This window comes from Nansenia antarctica (genome assembly GCF_963989245.1).
Source record: "Nansenia antarctica genome assembly, chromosome: 8".
In the NCBI taxonomy this organism is placed as follows: Eukaryota; Metazoa; Chordata; class Actinopteri; order Argentiniformes; family Microstomatidae; genus Nansenia; species Nansenia antarctica.
Genome location: NC_137678.1, coordinates 28,300,352 through 28,318,496, shown reverse-complemented (window position 1 = coordinate 28,318,496; position 18,145 = coordinate 28,300,352). Strand labels below are relative to the sequence as shown.

Here is an 18,145-nt window from a genome sequence, read left to right as displayed (position 1 = left end):
GTATATAACTTCGGGTAGGGTTAGTGGAGTGTGGTTTAGGTAGGTACATTTTTGCAGATTATGGTTAGGGGTAGGGGGGGAAATTTAAAATATTGAGGATATGAAGGACTCTAAACTTTGTAATTATTGGTAAACTAATTAAGACATTGTAGGCTAGTTAAAGTATTGTGGGTAAATCTGGTTCAATCTGTTATGTCTGTGGTCTTTTTGCTAGTGTGGATTAACCAAATAAGACCAACATCAAACAATATTGTTTTCTTACCTCTCTCAATCTGAATCGGACACAGATTCAGGTTGAAGAAATGCTGATCCTCCCCAACTTCCTCTCGTCCTCCTCCTTGCTCCCAGCCAACGTGTCCATGTGGGCCCCACGTGGGTACCAAGTGGGTATGGGCTTGAACTGGGCAAATTGTGTGGGTCCCATATGGGTTTAATAGTATGTGTCCCATATGATAAGCCCATGTGGGCTCACTTTGTGGGCCCCATAAGGGATATATGTGGGCTAAGTGGGCATGGGCAGCAAAGTCCTTATTGGCATTATAGTATCTCTGCTTTCAGTCACATGAACAACAGGCACATCTTCCCAAAGAGCATTTTAGGGGGCTTCCTATATGATTGATTGATAATTGATTTTGATTTATTTATTTATTTATTCATTTACGTTAGTGTCCCCGTTCCAGTGAAGCGCAGCACATACAGTAGGCCTATTTGTATTCCCCTGAAAATGACACATCAGGTATCATTGGAATCTTCTCAGCGAGTATAGATTCAAACCAGAGCATTGTTTTAACTGTAAAATAAACATGAATTCATTTTAGCAAAAATTGAATGGAACCTAATGGAAATGCAAAGCCATGGCACCGCGCTTAGAAAGGGGCTAGAGAGATGGATGAGATGAGATGATGACATGAGATATACTTGATTTATCGCGAAGGAAATTCAAATTCACAGTAGCCCGTCAACAATATCAACAATATCAAGTATCACAGTATAAAAGTATAAAACATCACATAGCAAATTAAGAGGTAAATAATAAGCATAATTTAATTTAAATAATAAAACAGCTTATCACGACCTATGTGTTGGCCATGAAATGACACCGTTATGATGACATTATATTGCACTATGTAGACAGTCAAAACAGACCCCAGGGGAGCATGCAGAGCCAGAGACAGAGCAGAGCACTAAACATAGCACTCCTCAGTCCTCCGTTCTCCTTGAGTGGAGTTAAAGAGGCTGATGGCTCTGGGGACAAAAGATCTCCTGAGCCTGTCCGTAGAGCAGCTCTGTGACAGCAGCCTACCACTGAACAGATTTCTCTGCCCCACTATGATGGTGTGTATGATGGACAGCAGCTTGTCCAGGGTCCTTCTCTCCTGCACAGTCACCAGGTCATCCATCTTCTCACCTATCACAGAGCCCGCACGCCTGACCAGCTTGTCCAGCCGAGTTGTATCCTTCTTCTTGGTGTTACCACCCCAGCATGGACATAAAATGTTCATTTTTAATACTTTGTCGAGAATACTTTGCAGGCAATGACTGCCTGAAGTCTGGAACACATGGACATCACCAAATGCTGGGTTTCCTCCTTTGTGATGCTTTGTCAGGCCTTTACTGCAGCAGTCTTCAGTTGTTGTTTGTTCGTGGGTCTTTCTGCCTTTAGTTTTGTCTTCAGCAAGTGAAATACATGCTTGATTGGGTTGAGATCAGGTGATTGACTCTGGCCATTGCAGGATATTCCACTTCTTTGCCTTAAAAAAGTCCTGGGTTGCTTACACACTATATGTTGGGTCATTGTCCATCTGTATTGTGAAGCACCATCCAATCAACTTTGCTGAATTTGTCTGAATCTGAGCAGACAGAATATCCCTAAACACTTCAGAATTCATCTGTCTGCTTCTGTCTTCACATCATCAATAAACACTAGTGACCCAGTGCCATTGGAAGCCATGCATGTCCATGTCATCACACTGCCTCCACGTTTTTTCACAGATGATGTGGTATGCGTCGGATCATGAGCCATTCCAAGCCTTCTCCATACTTTTTTCTTCCCATCATTCTGGTACAGGTTGATCTTAGTTCCATCGGTCCAAAGAATGCTGTTCCAGAACAGGGCTGGCTTTTTTAGATGTTTTTTGTCAAAGTCTAATCTGGCCTTTCTATTCTTGAGGCTTATGAATGGCTTGCACCTTGTGGTGAACCCTCTGTATTTGCTTGTGTGAAGTCTTTCTTTTATGGTACACATGGATAATGATATGCCTACCTCCTGGAGACTGTTCTTCACTTGGCTGGATGTTTTGATGGGGTTTTTCTTTACCATGTAAAGGATCCTGTGATCATCCACCACTCTTGTCTTCCATGGACGTCCAGACCTTTTTGTGGTGCCGAGCTCACCAGTGCATTATTTTTTTCTCAGAATGTACCAAACAGTTAATTTGGCCACTATTAATGTTCCCACTATCTCTCTGATGGATTTTTGTTTTGTTTTTACAGCCTAAGGATGGCCTGTTTCAGTTGCATTGAGAGCTCTGTTGAGTGCATGTTGTGCGTACAGCAACAGCTTCCAAATGCAAATGCCACACTTGGAATCAACTCAGACCTTTTACCTGCTTAATTGATAAAGAAATAATGAAGGAATAAATAGCCCACACTGGCCCATGAAACAGCTTTTGAGTCAATTGTCTAATTACTTTTGGTTATTATATATAAAAGAGCTATAATTCATAAACCCTTCCTTCAATTTGGATGTGAATACCCTTAACCTAAAGCTGAGAGTCTGCACTTTAAGCCCAGTAAATTCTGTTGGAAATCTCATATAAGATACGTTAGATCCAAAGTATCAAGGAGTATTGCAGTATTGTGTAGGGCAAAACATATTCTGGAACAGAGGATGTTGTATACTCTATATTGTTGTCTTGTCTTACCCTATTTGAGTTACTGTGTGGAGATATGGGGAAATGCATATAAAAGCACTTTAACCCCATTGATTACACTACAGAAAAAAGCTATGAGGATTGTACATAAGGTCGGATATCGTGATCACACAAATAACTTGTTCCTAATGTCAAATGCCTTAAAGCTCATGGACTTATTCAAATTTAAATTGGCACAGTTAATGTATAAAGCAAAGACTCAAGAACTCCCAGGTAACATTAACAAATGATTTATAGAGAGGGATAAGGGATATCATTTGAGAGGTAACCACAACTTTAACAAGGGTTATGCTCGCACCCATCTCAGGAGCAGGTGGATATCGTTCTACGGAGTTACCATATGGAATGGGCTAGAGCAGGGGTGCCCAATACGGTCGATCGCAAAGGTAGTATGGGTAGATCGCATGGCATTGAACAAAAACAAACAAAAAAATAAAAAAAATAAAACGAAAACGAAAAAAAAAGTTCGCCTATCATCCATCCTCACTATGGCTTTTGCCACTTGATTGACGTACAGGTAAGCCAGTCTGAGATCTGATCTTTTCACCTACACCTAACACACGGTTCACCACGCATGCGCAGTCAACAGCACCAACTACAAAATACAAAATACCGGCGAGACTAATTACCTAGTTAGCCTTCCAATTTCTACTATTTACTATATAATACTAAATAAAGGCTATACAAATGAGTGGGGAAGCTGGACCAAGTAAGAAACCAATAACGTATAACTTCCATCCAGAATGGGAGGAGGACTTTTTTACACGATGTGATATTGGAAATGCATCTGTCTGATCAGCAAATCTACGATGGCTATTTCGAAGAAGGGAAATGTGGCAAAAGAGCGAAAACGTACGGCTGCAACGATAGCTTCTTATCGCGTCAGTCACGTTCTTGTTAAACACAAGAAGTCATTCAAAGACGGCGAAATTGTGAAAAAAGTTTCTCGAGGCTGCAGATTGCCTTTTCGATGACAGATCCACAGTGGCTGATGACACCTTGCAACCAGCTCCTACAGCCCTGACTATTAGAAACTAGCTGCCTCCTCCCAGTGCCAGGTCTCCCACTAAGGTAGAGAAATGCATTTATTTCCTCCTTTCAAACTAGGGAACTACCTGTTTTGTATCTGGTTTACTTTTCTGTTTGTTGGATCAGTAGTTGGCTATGGTACTGCAGACTGGCTGTCAGTGTGTGAGTGAGAGAAAGTGTGTGTGTGTGTGTGTGTGTGTGTGTGTGTGTGTGTGTGTGTGTGTGTGTGTGTGTGTGTGTGTGTGTGTGTGTGTGTGTAAGAGTGTAAGAGAGTGAGAGAGAGAGAGGGAGAGAGAGGGGGAGAGAGAGGGAGGGTTTGTGCTATGGCTCCCTATGCAGACTGGCAAATGTGTGTGTGTGTGTGTGTGTGTGTGTGTGTGTGTGTGTGTGTGTGTGTGTTTGTAGTACGTGCATGTACGTTTGCGATGTTGAAACTAGACTGGTAGATCTTGGCAGACTGGCTACTTGAAAAGTAGATCTTGGTTCCAAAAAGTGTGAGCACCCCTGGGCTAGAGGAAAATATGAAGGAAAGCAGAAATATTGCTCTATTTTAAAAAAGGTTTAAAGAAATTATTTTTGTTAAATACCAAAATGAGGAAAGGGAAGGTTGTTAATCTTCTGAAAACTAAGGTGTGGTTTTCTGTGTCTTTTTCTTCTGTATTACATTGTGGATACTGATGTTTGTTATTTATTTATTTTGTGTTGTTTCAGTATTAAGAATGGAAAATGTATGTTTATTTATTTATTTTGTGTCAATATTAAGAATGAAAAAGTATTAGAACGGATGATACTGAAATATATGTATTGTCTTGTTGTTTTTGTGTCTCCCATATATGTGTATCCTATATTGTCAGCGTCTTTGAGCATTGGAAAAGCGCTATATAAATTTAATTAATAATAATTAATTATTATTATTATTAATTAATTGGATTATATAATGTAAGCATAATTGTTAAGTATAAACAGGGGTAGGACAGGCTTCTTCCTACTCCTTTTCGAACAATTGATAGGACTGTACTCTACATATTAGTTATTTGTTATTTATTATTTTTATTTTTAAATCATGTTCGAAATAAAGATTCATTCATTCATTCATATTCATTATATGACTGTAACTTGTGTATGACTGTAACTAAGATGTTTTGGTAAACAGCTAAAATAACACAAATTCTGTCTGTGACCAAATATATATATGGGCCTAACTGTAGAATCCATTGCTGGAAATGTGTTTATTTGGTTTGTTTTAAAAAAAACTAAGCATTCAGTGAATAGGACGAAAATTATCTGTCATATCCATAAATACTTGAAATACGAAAATTATCTATCTCATAAATGATCTATCTCATATCAAAATATCCATAAATACGATCGGTCATATCCATAAGTACTTGAAATACAAAAATACATCTATCTCATATCGAAATGCATAAATACTTGAAATACGAAAATTATCTATCTCTTAAATGATCTATCTCATATCAAAATATCCATAAATACGATCGGTCATATCCATAAGTACTTGAAATACAAAAATGCATCTATCTCATATCGAAATGCATAGTAAGCGAATGATCTGTCATATCCTTACTTGAAATATGAACTTGAAATCGTCCTCAGCCACCGTAGTAAGGCGATGACGTAGTCCGAACCAAATATGCAAATATGCAGGCGCGGTATGATGACGCGCTCGAACCAAATATGGTCCATCAAGCGTCCGGGTGATGCGCGTGATGCTTGCAGCTGGATATACTTGGAGAAGGCCCCAAGTTTGGAAAGGTCAGGGGTCAGGGGTCACACGCACACTCCATTTGATTCCATCAAACTTTATTTCAGCATCTACGGTGGATTAGATGTTTAGTTAACGTTCAAGAGTGCCAAGGGTGACTTTATTCACCAAAAACGCATAAATAATGATGCTTCATTTTGTAGCCAATCAAAGTGTTGTTGCTAGGTAAATACCACATAAAACACTAGTCGGTGAGTTAAACTCACAGTCCCTTTCACATCATATACAGTGCCTTCGGAAAGTATTCAGTCCCCTTCACTTTTTCCACATTTTGTTTTGTTATAGCCTCAATTTAAAACTGATTAAAAATGATTGCCATCAATCCACACACAATACGACTGTTATTGAAGAACCATGACAAACAAATAGTTCTAATAAGTTGTGCTTATGTTGTGCTTGCTTAATGTGGTTTCAGCTCTCCCACACAGTATTTAGTAGTGATACTATGCATGTTGTGATACATTGAGAATCTACCCGGGGGCCGTTCCACTAAAGGTGGATCAGTATATCGGCGATTGAAAGAAATCAGGCGATCAGGCAACTCGGGATTGGAATTCAAGCCTCAGGTGATTCCTCGAACGAGGATCAGCCTTGTGTTATGAGTGTTCACAGAAGACAGGCTTACAAATCTTCGATATGGGCGCGTGCACGCAGACATAAAGAGCCCCGAAGAGTCGATCTGTCGAAATGAAGATACTCCACTCTGCAGGGGTTCTACATTTGCGCAGCATTCCGAATTATTGATCTTTTTGAAGACGGAAAAATAAGATGTAAAATAGTGCAATACTGCCACAATTAACAAGGCGAGGGAAATGGTTTGGCAAGAAATTGCTGACCGATTAAATGCGTAGGTCATACTAGCCCCAGTTATTGTTATATGTTCATATTTTAATAAATGAATATTACTACTGTGGTGATATCAGCAGCAGGCTACAAACCGTCATATCGCCACAATGGCCTAGTGGTATCGACCGCTGCTGTGGTATTTATTCGTAATTTTTAGACGGTGGTTCAAATCCCTCTTCGGACACACTTTTTACTGCATTTCGTTGTCTGAATCTAATCTAAAATCTCATCTAAAAAAGTATGTAGGCTATAAAATGATGGTGCAGGCTAATTTACAAGAACTGACACGATTACAATGGTGTTTGAAGCCTTTGCATGAAATCTTCGGTTAAATGTAAAAAATAAAATTTAAAAATCACTCAGTCAAGTCTCGAACTCGCAACCTTCAGAACTCTAGCTGGCTGTCTTATCCACTGCGCCAGCCAGACCGCTGTGATGACAGTTGATAGACATACCTATTTTTTACACTTTTTAATTTATTTATCCATCGATCTATCTATCTATCACACTTTCAAAATATCAGGTTATCTATCACACAATCAAACTATCTATCTATCGATCGATCACACTTTCAAATTATCAAATTATCTATCTATCACACAGTCAAACTATCTAATCTATCTATCTCGTGTGAAGTGGGAACTAATATTTCCTAAAAGAGGAACTGTCGTTCGGGATGTAGTTTCCGCCTGTGAGCCTTTTTTGACGCAAGTATTACTATAGCCAGTCTTTTAGCCTGGTCGCGAGCAGGCTAATTATATCTGACTCAGAAGGAGCTCAACCAAGCAGCGAATTATTTGAGCCACATTGATGGAACCGAACGCAAGCTAACATTATCGAGGCTTAGAACTTTATCGAGGCTTAGAAGATAATCCACCTTAGTGGAATGGGGCCCCGGTCGATCAATTAAGGGTACTTTCCTCAACGAAAACATACCAAAGATGGAAATACTTTCAAAGCCCCCCGTTGCTGTCGTTGTGTGAAAATAATAATGATAATAATAATAATAATAATAATAATAATAATAATAATAAACTTCACATAAAAAATAGACATTAAAAAACACAATGTAACATAGACTGAACAAACATATAAACGCAACACTTTTGTTTTTGCTCTAATTTTTTCATGAGTTGAAATCAAAGAGCAAATACTATAGGCTACGTCAGAAGTCAGAAATGAAACCGAAAGAGACCTCCTATCTGCGGGGCGAGTTGAGTAGCTGAGGACTCGCCTACAAGTAAGAACTTTTGTGTACTATTATGTTGAAGTAATGAATAATATGTTTTTAAAGGAAGCGTTGCGCACTATTAGAAGTCAATTAGAAGTAAAAAAAAAAATAATAATAATCATAGCGATGCTGTTTTCCAATGAATGTCGGCTGTCGCTCTATGTCCTTGATCGTTGCTATAAATGTATTGATTGTCAACATAAGACAAGTAGCTTACGTTCGCTTGTTTGTTAATGATCTGTTTATTGCAGTGCTCCGTTCGTTGGAAAGTGATCCGGTGAGTTACACGACCTGTGTCAAGTCTCGTAAAGGTATTTAGGTGACATATTAATCATAACTACGGACGATTCGTTTTTTGGAAACTACTCACATTGGTGGCTGCTTTAGTTATGCCTATAGCGGAGTAACGGGTCAGGAAGTTCACATAAACAATCAGATCTTACACTACTTTCGGCATTATTCAATAGCAGTGTGTGTACTCTTAAAGGAATATGAAGAGGAGGAGGAAGTAGACGACATTGATGATGACGACACACCTAGCCAGTCTGCTTCAGGTAAGGCACAGGAGCTTCAAAAGTTTGGTTTCTGTTTTGCTCAATGCAAATGACTTTTTTTTTTAGGATAATCTAAACATCATTGCATTTTATACATTCATGCATACAGTGTTTATTTTTATTTTATTGGTTTCCCAATCCTCAAATCTTCATTAGGCTACATTGTATCTGGTTTAACATTGCCTGCTTTAGGCCTAGATACTAAAGCAATTGCCTTGAAGCATCGACCTAAGATCAGCCTCCCCTCCCCAAATCCTAGCCATAACCATAAAGGGAAGCGAATTTCCGAAACCTAGGACGGCAGGGGATGGCTCTAACCTAACCCTAACCCTAATGAGCCTTCCCCAGCTGTGCTAGCTTTCGGAAATTCGCTGAAAGGAAAGCTCACAAGTAACCTGAGACCAGTAGGGGATACTTTTAATGCATCTCTGATATGCGCCACATGAAACAAAGCTGTTCCTCGTGTTGACAGCCAGCGGGAGCCATTTTGAGTGGCAGCAGAATGACGGACAGCGATGGCTGCGTATCGACAACGACCATGTGATCGAGACCCATTATTGCCAGCCGGGGGCTAAGGGAATGACAATCAACACACCACAGGGGTCAGTGACACACCACAGGGGTCAGTGACACACCACAGGGTTCAGTGACACACTACAGGGCTCAGTGACACACCACAGGGTTCAGTGACACACCACAGGGTTCAGTGACACACCTCAGGGGTCAGTGACAAACCACAGGGTTCAGTGACACACCACAGGGTTCAGTGACACACCACAGGGTTCAGTGACACACCACAGGGGTCAGTGACACACCTCAGGGGTCAGTGACAAACCACAGGGTTCAGTGACACACCACAGGGTTCAGTGACACACCACAGGGGTCAGTGACACACCTCAGGGGTCAGTGACACACCACAGGGGTCAGTGACACACCTCAGGGGTCAGTGACACACCTCAGGGGTCAGTGACAAACCACAGGGTTCAGTGACACACCACAGGGCTCAGTGACACACCACAGGGGTCAGTGACACACCACAGGGGTCAGAGTGTGACAGCTTGGTGTGAATCTTCATATAGATTGAGTACGATTCATCTTGAATAGCAACATCTTTCCTTGTGTCTTCTCCTCTCCCGGGCGGCTGTGTCAGCCGGTAGAGCCAGCGTCAAATGATCACAAGGTCGGTAGCTCGCAGTGGTTCGAATCCCGGCTGGCCACGCGTCGAAGGGTCCTTGAGCGAGGCGCTGAATTGCTCCAGGGTCGCCTTCAATGGCTCTGACCCCCTGGCCTAGAGCATAAATAAATTTCGGTTGTACTCTGTGCAATGACAAAGCTTGAATTCCTTTCCCTCACCTCCTTTCATTCAAGGAATTAAATGAATGAGGATATGACATCTCACTAGTTAAAGTATCTAAATACATACTCTTAAGTTACGTAGTTTTTTGTGTGTGCACAAACCCAGAGGTCGGATTGATGATGTGTATTGTCTGCTTTGTGCGTTCTAGGCCGATCTACATAGACTTTAATAGGATTAGTACTCAGAAGACTGCCAGGGGGGTACGGCGACTGACCTTCCTACCTCAGGGCCAGACAGAGGTCGTGGGGTGGTATTTCAGAGACAACAAATTGTGGCAAGAATATGGTTCTCAGGTAAGTGAATCTGTAACATTCAAGCTTTCAAATGGTGGAATGGGGGGGGGGGGGAAAGCTTGAATGTTACATACTGGTCCTTTAACATGAAGCTCTAAAATCTTTATGGAAATTCAACTTGGATTATGATTAAATGTTATGTCCCTTTTCAATATTTCTCCTCTCTCCCACCTCCCTTAACTCTCCTTTAACAACTTCTTACACACACACACACACACACACACACACACACACACACACACACAATCCTCTCTACTACCCTCTCCACCCACTCTGGTGTCCACTTCCTCTCTCTCCCAACCCCAGGGCTCCTCTGTGAGCAGTCAGGACATTGAGCAGAACTACAGCCACAACCCGCAGGGAGCCTTCGGGTTCACAGTGGGGAACACCGCCTATTTCTTAGACTTTAAAGGTACACTTCCCCTCGCTAGGCTTCCCCTTACACCCCCACAGTGTCATAGTGGAGGTACTTCAAGTGTTGGACGCAGGGAGTGCTAATTTTGCCTCCTAAACGGTTCCTGCATTCTCCTTACCATTCACCCAAGTACTCCCCTTTGTGGATTTTTTAAAAATAAATTGGATTGGCGCTGTGTACACATTTTTCCAGTGTGTGGACATAACGTTGATACTTGAACTTTAAGCAGGTCTACATTGATTTTGATAAGATTGAGTAGGGGACAAGGAAAAGAAAACATACAAAAATACATTTAAGCACACACTCTCATGGATTGATTGATTGATTGAATTTATTCATGGAGCGAGTAAAAAAACAGTAATCCAAGGGATGACATGTGAAAGTGTGACCTCTCACCAGGTATGTTTTCTACAGCATTTACACAAACAAACCTAGCCACCCAGATGCGGAGAAATGTCCGGAGACGTCCAAAGTTCAACTCATTAAACAGCAGGTATGATGCACCACCTGTGGCCTGATTCCATTTGGGCTCCTAGGATCCACTCCATAATGTCCAAGTATAGGAATGAACTGGATCCTGTGGATGTCAGCAGCAACATAATGACGGGGACATTTGTGGGATGTATTTTACAGTGTGTCCAGTGCCGTATCATCCCTGACCATTAGTCCCTCTCTACCCCCCTCTGCTGGCTACATCTGGGAATTCATGGGTGAAGAGGGAGTGTGGAGCGAATTCAAGATGCATGTGAGTAATAGAGAAAAGAGAGAGCAATAAAGGCAAACGAACTGCACTGACACGACATGTGAACAGAGCTGGTGGTCAAATGATTCAGTCAGAAAAGGATCTGCATTCTGTACAGATATTCACTGTAGGCCTACTGTACTGTACAGAAGTGTGTTGATGGATGAAAAGATTAAATGAAATGATTGCATGTCGTGAGCTTAGAATGATAAGGTTCTATCTCCGTTAAGGGTAGTTCAGAGATATTGAGCGTCAACGTTTTTACATTCCATTATGTTTTGTGAGATGGAACCTTTGTATTTTATGAATTACTAACTCAAAAATGTCAACATTTAAAAAACTAACACCACACAGGCATTAATAAACACCTAATGGATCAGATTATGTAAAAAACTCAATTTTGACAAAAATGCAGATAGAACCTTATAATTCTAACGTCACGATGTGTCTGTGTCTGTTTATAGAGATGCTCGTTTGACAGCGCAGCTATCGAGAAACACTACCAACAGAATCCTCAGGGTACGCTACACTTCAAGGCTGGCCGGTTCTCCTATACCCTCAACTTTGCAGGTGAGACACATCTGCTCCTACATCTCTACTCCAACTATAGGCGGTAGCTTAAAGGTTAGAGAGGCCGGCTAGCAATCGGAAGGTCGCTGGTCCGATCCCCGCCCTCAGGAGGCAGCTGCATGTGCCCATGAGCAAGGCACTTAGCCCCTAATTGCTCCAGGGGTGCAAAATAATACCACATTTAAACAATTGATTGACAAGTTTATTGCATGGCAAATAAAACATTATTTATTTATTTACACGAGCTATGCTATGCTGATACCATAGTTGCTTTAACAGGCAATGGAAAGGCTGGAAAGGACATTGTAAACAAAGAAAAGTACAGTTGAGCCCCAACTGTTTAAGCTCACTAATGTACATACTCAATATCACATGTGAAGGTCTGCAGACATTGCAAGGTATTTTTTCGTATTCTATGATGATACACCAAACCTTATTTCACACTAGTCTAACCTTATCAAACCTTACCGTGTGGGCTCAGATATTTTCCTTTGTATTTTCTTGTCCAGCACTGTTACACAGGGTTCCCACGGGTCCTTGAAATCCTTGAAAGTTTGTGAATTTGAGAAGAAAAAAAAAATCAAGGTCTTAAAGGTTTTTGAAAATAGACATGGGTCATTGAAAGTGCTTGAATTCCCCTCTGTCTCTCTAAAAAATATATATATATTCAAAAAATGTGTACTTAGCTCGTCAACTAGGAAGTCTCTGCATTGCTTAACTTTACACATATTTCACAATATATTGTTTTGCTGTGCTGTGGTAGAGAAGGCAAGAGACCATCTAGTGTTCACACATTCAAGCCTCTCTTTTTAATTGTTGTCTGTGAGCGGATAGTTCCTATTATATAAATTCTCATCTAGGTCTGTCTCAAACTATGCCGTGTTGGGTCCTTGAATTTGAGGGAATTGAGTCTTGAAAGTCCTTGAACGGTGCTTGAATTTGATGTTTCAGAAAGTGTGGGAACCCTGGATACAGCAGCAGTTATGGTGGGATGCATACCCAGGCTAGCTCAGCTTGGTTTGGCTCTTATTGTAAATAAGGGTCAGCAAAGTTATTCAGCAGCCTAAGGTATTGCTATCTGACTGGTGTCTCATACTGTGGTAAAAAGGCACTGGTCCACGGTGGTTCTGCCTATGCACTGATGACCCCCAACACTAAGCCTGTTTCCTATAGGTATGTGTCAGACCAATGACAGGATCGGAACCAAAAGAGCTGTGAGAAGGACTCCAAACGGAAGTCAACAAGGGGGCAGGTATGGGCCAAATTGTGATGTCAGATACATGTTTGATCTGTTATAGAGGCAAGTACGGGGTTATATCCATATAGAAATACAGTATCTGTTGTAGATGAACCTGGCGAAAGCGTGTCTTGTTGCTAACGGATCTCTGCCTCTCTTTACAGCGGTGGCTCTGGGCAACAGCCCAGATGGCAGTTTCAAGATGTTGATGGGTTGTGGAAAGACTATGGCAATGTAAGAAAGACCATTTTTACTGCTCTCTCTCTCATCCTGAAGTCACAATACAATACCATTAAACTTAAATACCTCATGTCCACCTGTATGATTGAGGTGGGTGAGTAACTTACCACATGACCATCCACAAGAGTTAGATAGGAGTTGCAGTTTTGATAGTCGTTGTCCATGACGATCAGTCAATTCCTTGTCGTTTGGAAATTTAGGTCAGGGTTCCCACGGGTCGTTGAAATCCTTGACATGGGTCATTGAAAGTGCTTGAATTCCCCTCTGTCTCTCTCTTTTTAATTGTTGTCTGTGAGCGGATAGTTCCTATTATATCAATTCTCATCTAGGTCTGTCTCAAACTATGCTGTGTTGGGTCCTCGAATTTGAGGGAATTGAGTCTTGAAAGTCCTTGAAAGGTGCTTGAATTTGATGTTTTAGAAGGTGTGGGAACACTGTGTAGGTGATTTTTAGATCAGTGAATAGACAGAGACTAATGCTTGTGACTTAAGATGTCTTGCTCTTTTTTTCCTGTAGAAAAGTGGAAGTAACTGCAGTGTGTCCAGTCAGGACATTGAGGTCCAGTACCAGCAGGATCCGAATGGGACTCTGGCCTTCACTACCAGGAGCTTCAGCTATGAGCTGGACTTCTCAGGTAAGCTGGCTGTGACTACCCATGAGTCTGTTCACCTGTCATCTACACTGCAGTCAAGCTGTGTTGGAGAAGCAATGGGAGCCCTTTGCCAATAAAGTCATCTTAAACGGAAGTGATGGGTTTACCAGACGCTTTTGGGGGGGGTTTCATGAGAAACCATCTAGCTTTGCAAGACTAGCAATTTCGGGACTATTCTATTTCTTCCGTTGTACAAAGTGAACAAAAATAAAGTGCCAAAGTCGCATTTGTCCCAGTTCTGATATATTCCTCCCATTGCCAGAGAAACACAGCAGGACAGTGCTGCAAATGGTTATTTTGATTTCTTGTCTTTCACAGTCATGATTCAGAGGAACATGTCCACCAACACCACTCGATCTGTTCAACGTCTCTACCAATGAGTGCCACCGCCGGTAGTGTCTCCTATCATCTGAGGTGAACAAACAGGCCGAAATACAACCAGAGGCAACCGTGCCCTACTCCGATGAGTCAAGACGGCCTCAGACCTCAGCTTTGTACCCGCTTCACCTTCCTTCTCCTTGATCTAACCATCTGTGTGTAAACATCTCTGATAACCGAGTTTCAACAGTGAGCACTGAAAGAAGAAGAAACGAAAGGTGTTTACAAGTAATTGAAGAGCCAAAACCTCTGCAATACCATGTCTTTACACTTACCCTGTATGGGTATGGCAAAACGATAAAAAAAAAATGTTTACATGTTGTTAATAATAATAATAATTTACTACTGTACTTTGTACTTTTCTTATTACCTGCATATGCTACCAAAGGTCGAAAAATGTTGCTGTATCGTAGAGGAGGAATACAGTACGTGAGCTTAGAATTATAAGGTTCTATCTCCGTCTAGGGTAGTTCAGAGATATTGAGTGTCAAAGGTTTTACATTCCATTATGTTGTGTGAGATGGAATCTTTGTATTTTATTAATTACTAACTCAGAAATGTCAACATTTTAAAAATAACACCACACAAGGCATTAATAAACACCTAATGGATCAGATTATGTAAAAAAAAAAGTACATTTTGACCAGAAATGGAGATAGAACCTTATAATTCTAACGTCACAAGTAGTTTTCTTTACTGCCAATAATCTTGAATAGAGCGTTATACTAACCAAGCACAAAGTAATACCTCTGATATAATCTCTAAATTATAATTGTAAATGTGAGCTATCATTTGTAAACACTGTCATTAGCACCCAAGTAATTATATCTTTTACTGAGTGCACTGCCATATGCAAATGTTTTCTGTGTCTTTACAAATTTTTGTTACCATCCTTCATACCAAATAACGGTGATTTCCCAGTATCTTGATATTGTGTTCTTTAGAGTAGCCATCTAGTAGGGGCCTTTATGGTCTGTGCTTGCTTGGCTGGGCCGGGTGTGCTGGTGGTGGGGCGGGCTGGGTGTGTGGGGCGGTGGGGGCTCCCCGGGGGGGGGTCCACAAACTGGTAGGCAAACTGGTTAGTAGTCGCTCTGAGTAGAGGGCTGCAAGGGAATTTTCCTGGCTACATAGTGTACAGGTTTTTACTTTTGCCTGCTTGCGTCTGTCAGTATGTGAAGCGCATTGAGTTGCATCTTGTAAGAAATGAGCTATACAAACAAAATTTGATTTGATTTAGTATGCGTGCACCGAAGCGAACACGACAGTAGCCATCTAAGAAGTGAATCCATTCATCCAAGTCTTCAGTGAACCCTCACAGCCCGTAGCTCACAATGAATCCCACAGACATCATAGAGAATATTAGATTGTGTATTTTCATATATTTGTACAGATTTTCATTGAACCACCTCAGACAACACCTCACACACAATACAAAGTTCATAGAGGCCACACACATGTTACAGCAGTGGTACACAAAGGATCTCAACTCTCGTAGAAGAATAGGCTTTTTGTTTTGTCCTCGCTCCCAAACGGGACGAGTCACGACAGGAAATACAGTCCACTCCTCATCTGATCACATCTCCGTTGTCATGGTCACAAGAACATGCCGGTCTGAAAACCATGAAACCACCTGTGATAAAGGGGCCGATAAGAGGGTTATATACCCAATCACAGTATACCTCTGGTGTCACTTGTGTCCAATAGCGAGAGGGTTTCGACTCCGAATGGCCGCCCCTTTAAGCCACTAGCCATCACCATGCCAACTGTGCGACAGCTCATCTGGACAAGTATTATGTGCATAAAAAAAAAAAAAAACAGCAATCCAGTAAAAGTCCTGCGGATACACTAGAACATGTGTTTTGTTAACAAAACCTCCCCCCTTGTCGGGAAACAGCATTCAGTGAGGACACACACTGGGGGAAAACATCTCAAATATCTAAAACGGCGTTCTCCTCCTCTTCCATGCAGTCGCCCTGATCTGCAATAGGTGGAGGGGGGAGAAGAAAGTTACCCTGGTCGACTTCGCCATATACAGTACGGTACATGTGGGAATACGGTTTATGTTGGCATTTCCGGGGAAAACGTCGACTTGGTACATGCTGGCATGTCTAACCCTAACCTTAACCCTAACCCTAACCCTACCCCCAACCCTAACCTTAACCCTAGCACCTAACTCTAACCCTAGTTTTCCCACATGTACCGTATTCCCACATGTACCGTACCGTAACATATATACATATACATATATATATACTTATTTCTTTTACGTTCACTCTGTGACTTCAATGACTGCAGATTAAGGAAAGGGGATAGGGAGAGGAGTCCATTCTAGACGATTGAGATGCGCCCCAGACCTGCCCTCACACTCTCCTCCACCCTCATGGATTATTGCACACGACTCCTCTAAGGCCTCGTTCATGATCACAAGAGCATCAACATACCAGGGCCCTTTAAGTCCACTCCATTTTTTTTAAATAGCTGATTATATATCTTATATAATCAACAACACCGGTCCCCTTCAGCAAAAAGTGCTCAAATCAAAATATATATATATATATAAAAAAGTGATATCTTCATTGTACATTGTCATTTGATAGGATGATGTGTTGGAACAAATATGAACAGCCAAAATCATAACGTTGGTCATTGTGTGTGATTTTCGAAAATGTCTCACTTTCAACAGAATCACAGGTGTCATTTAAAAACGGAATCTTTTGTGGTCTCCCAACTTGGTCAGGTCAGTAACATGCACAGGAACATCAACAAAGTCAGAGGGTGATAAAAACAAGACAAAAAGTACTGCAGACCTAAGGTTTGCAGAGGGGGGGGAAACTAAGTCATGTATGGAGATAGAACCTTATAATTCTAATGTCACGGTCTGTCTTCACTATCTCTATCCAATAAAAATGGATCTTCTCTCTACTGAGAAGAAAATAACTTAAACAATACACACTGCCTATTATTAAATACATACAAGTACAGTCTTCATTTCCAAAAGTGTTGTCACGCACCCACCTCCTTTAGAAACCATCTGTAGAGTGAGGACAGAGACTGCAGTGGGGGGTGGGTGGGTAGGTGGGGGGCGAGGGGGTCTGGGGGGTACAGAGGACAACCCAACAAGATGTTTCGATCAGATTGGGGTCCTCCTGTTGAGTACCAGAATGAGGTGAAGGGACAGGGTTGGACAGGCGTCGTGTAACAAAAGGCCAGGCAATAAAATATGTTCACCATTTCACAACGCAGATAGGAACAGATTACACTTCCTCAAGACTCCCTAGATTCATGACATCACCGCCGCCTAATGCAGAGAGCACGGACAGACCAGGGGAGCTACTGCAGAGTGTTGCCATGGAGATAGCGCCAAGGGGATACATGGCCTTTACAGCAAGCCAGCCAACCAGCCAGCAAGCCAGCCAACCAGCCAGCCAGCCAGCCAACCAGCCAACCAGCCAGCCAGCCAGCCAGCCATCCAGCTAGCCAGCCAACTAGCCAGCCAACTAGCCAACCATAGCAAGTTTGGTCAATCTCTTCTCCACTGCTCCCTTTTTGGATTGTCTCAAATATCAGAGAAGGGACCCCCTCTGAATACAGATGTGTGGATGTAGACTGTGTGGCCGATCACCCGCTTGTAGCCCAGACCAACAGAAAGAAGGTTTTGAGAAGACGGGGTTACGGTATTCTGCGGTATGAACGCGCCAGAGTACAAACATTACAACCACAGCATTGATAGCTTCACGTAATCTATTCGACTTCGGGTCAATTCCATTATAATTCAAGTGAATTGAGATTCCATTAGACGATTTACAATCCGCACACGATTGACCTTTATCTCCTGTCCTGCTTTCCGAATTGGTTGAGTTTAAATGGAATTCACCCCATCCC

At 41.7% G+C, this 18,145-nt stretch overlaps 1 protein-coding gene across 1 annotated transcript; it reads left to right on the top strand.

The window, feature by feature from the left end:
- Nucleotides 1–302: 302 nt before the first annotated feature.
- On the top strand, nucleotides 303–14,620 carry LOC308164091 (uncharacterized protein; the record flags this gene model as incomplete). Its single annotated transcript, XM_080538245.1, has 13 exons — nucleotides 303–372; nucleotides 8,077–8,102; nucleotides 8,313–8,379; nucleotides 8,852–8,981; nucleotides 9,885–10,029; nucleotides 10,336–10,441; nucleotides 10,859–10,937; nucleotides 11,078–11,189; nucleotides 11,651–11,756; nucleotides 12,930–13,008; nucleotides 13,158–13,227; nucleotides 13,750–13,867; nucleotides 14,204–14,620. 13 exons carry the CDS (start codon nucleotides 303–305, stop codon nucleotides 14,263–14,265), a joined length of 1,170 nt encoding a protein of 389 aa, XP_080394371.1. The 3' UTR covers nucleotides 14,266–14,620.
- Nucleotides 14,621–18,145: the final 3,525 nt, after the last annotated feature.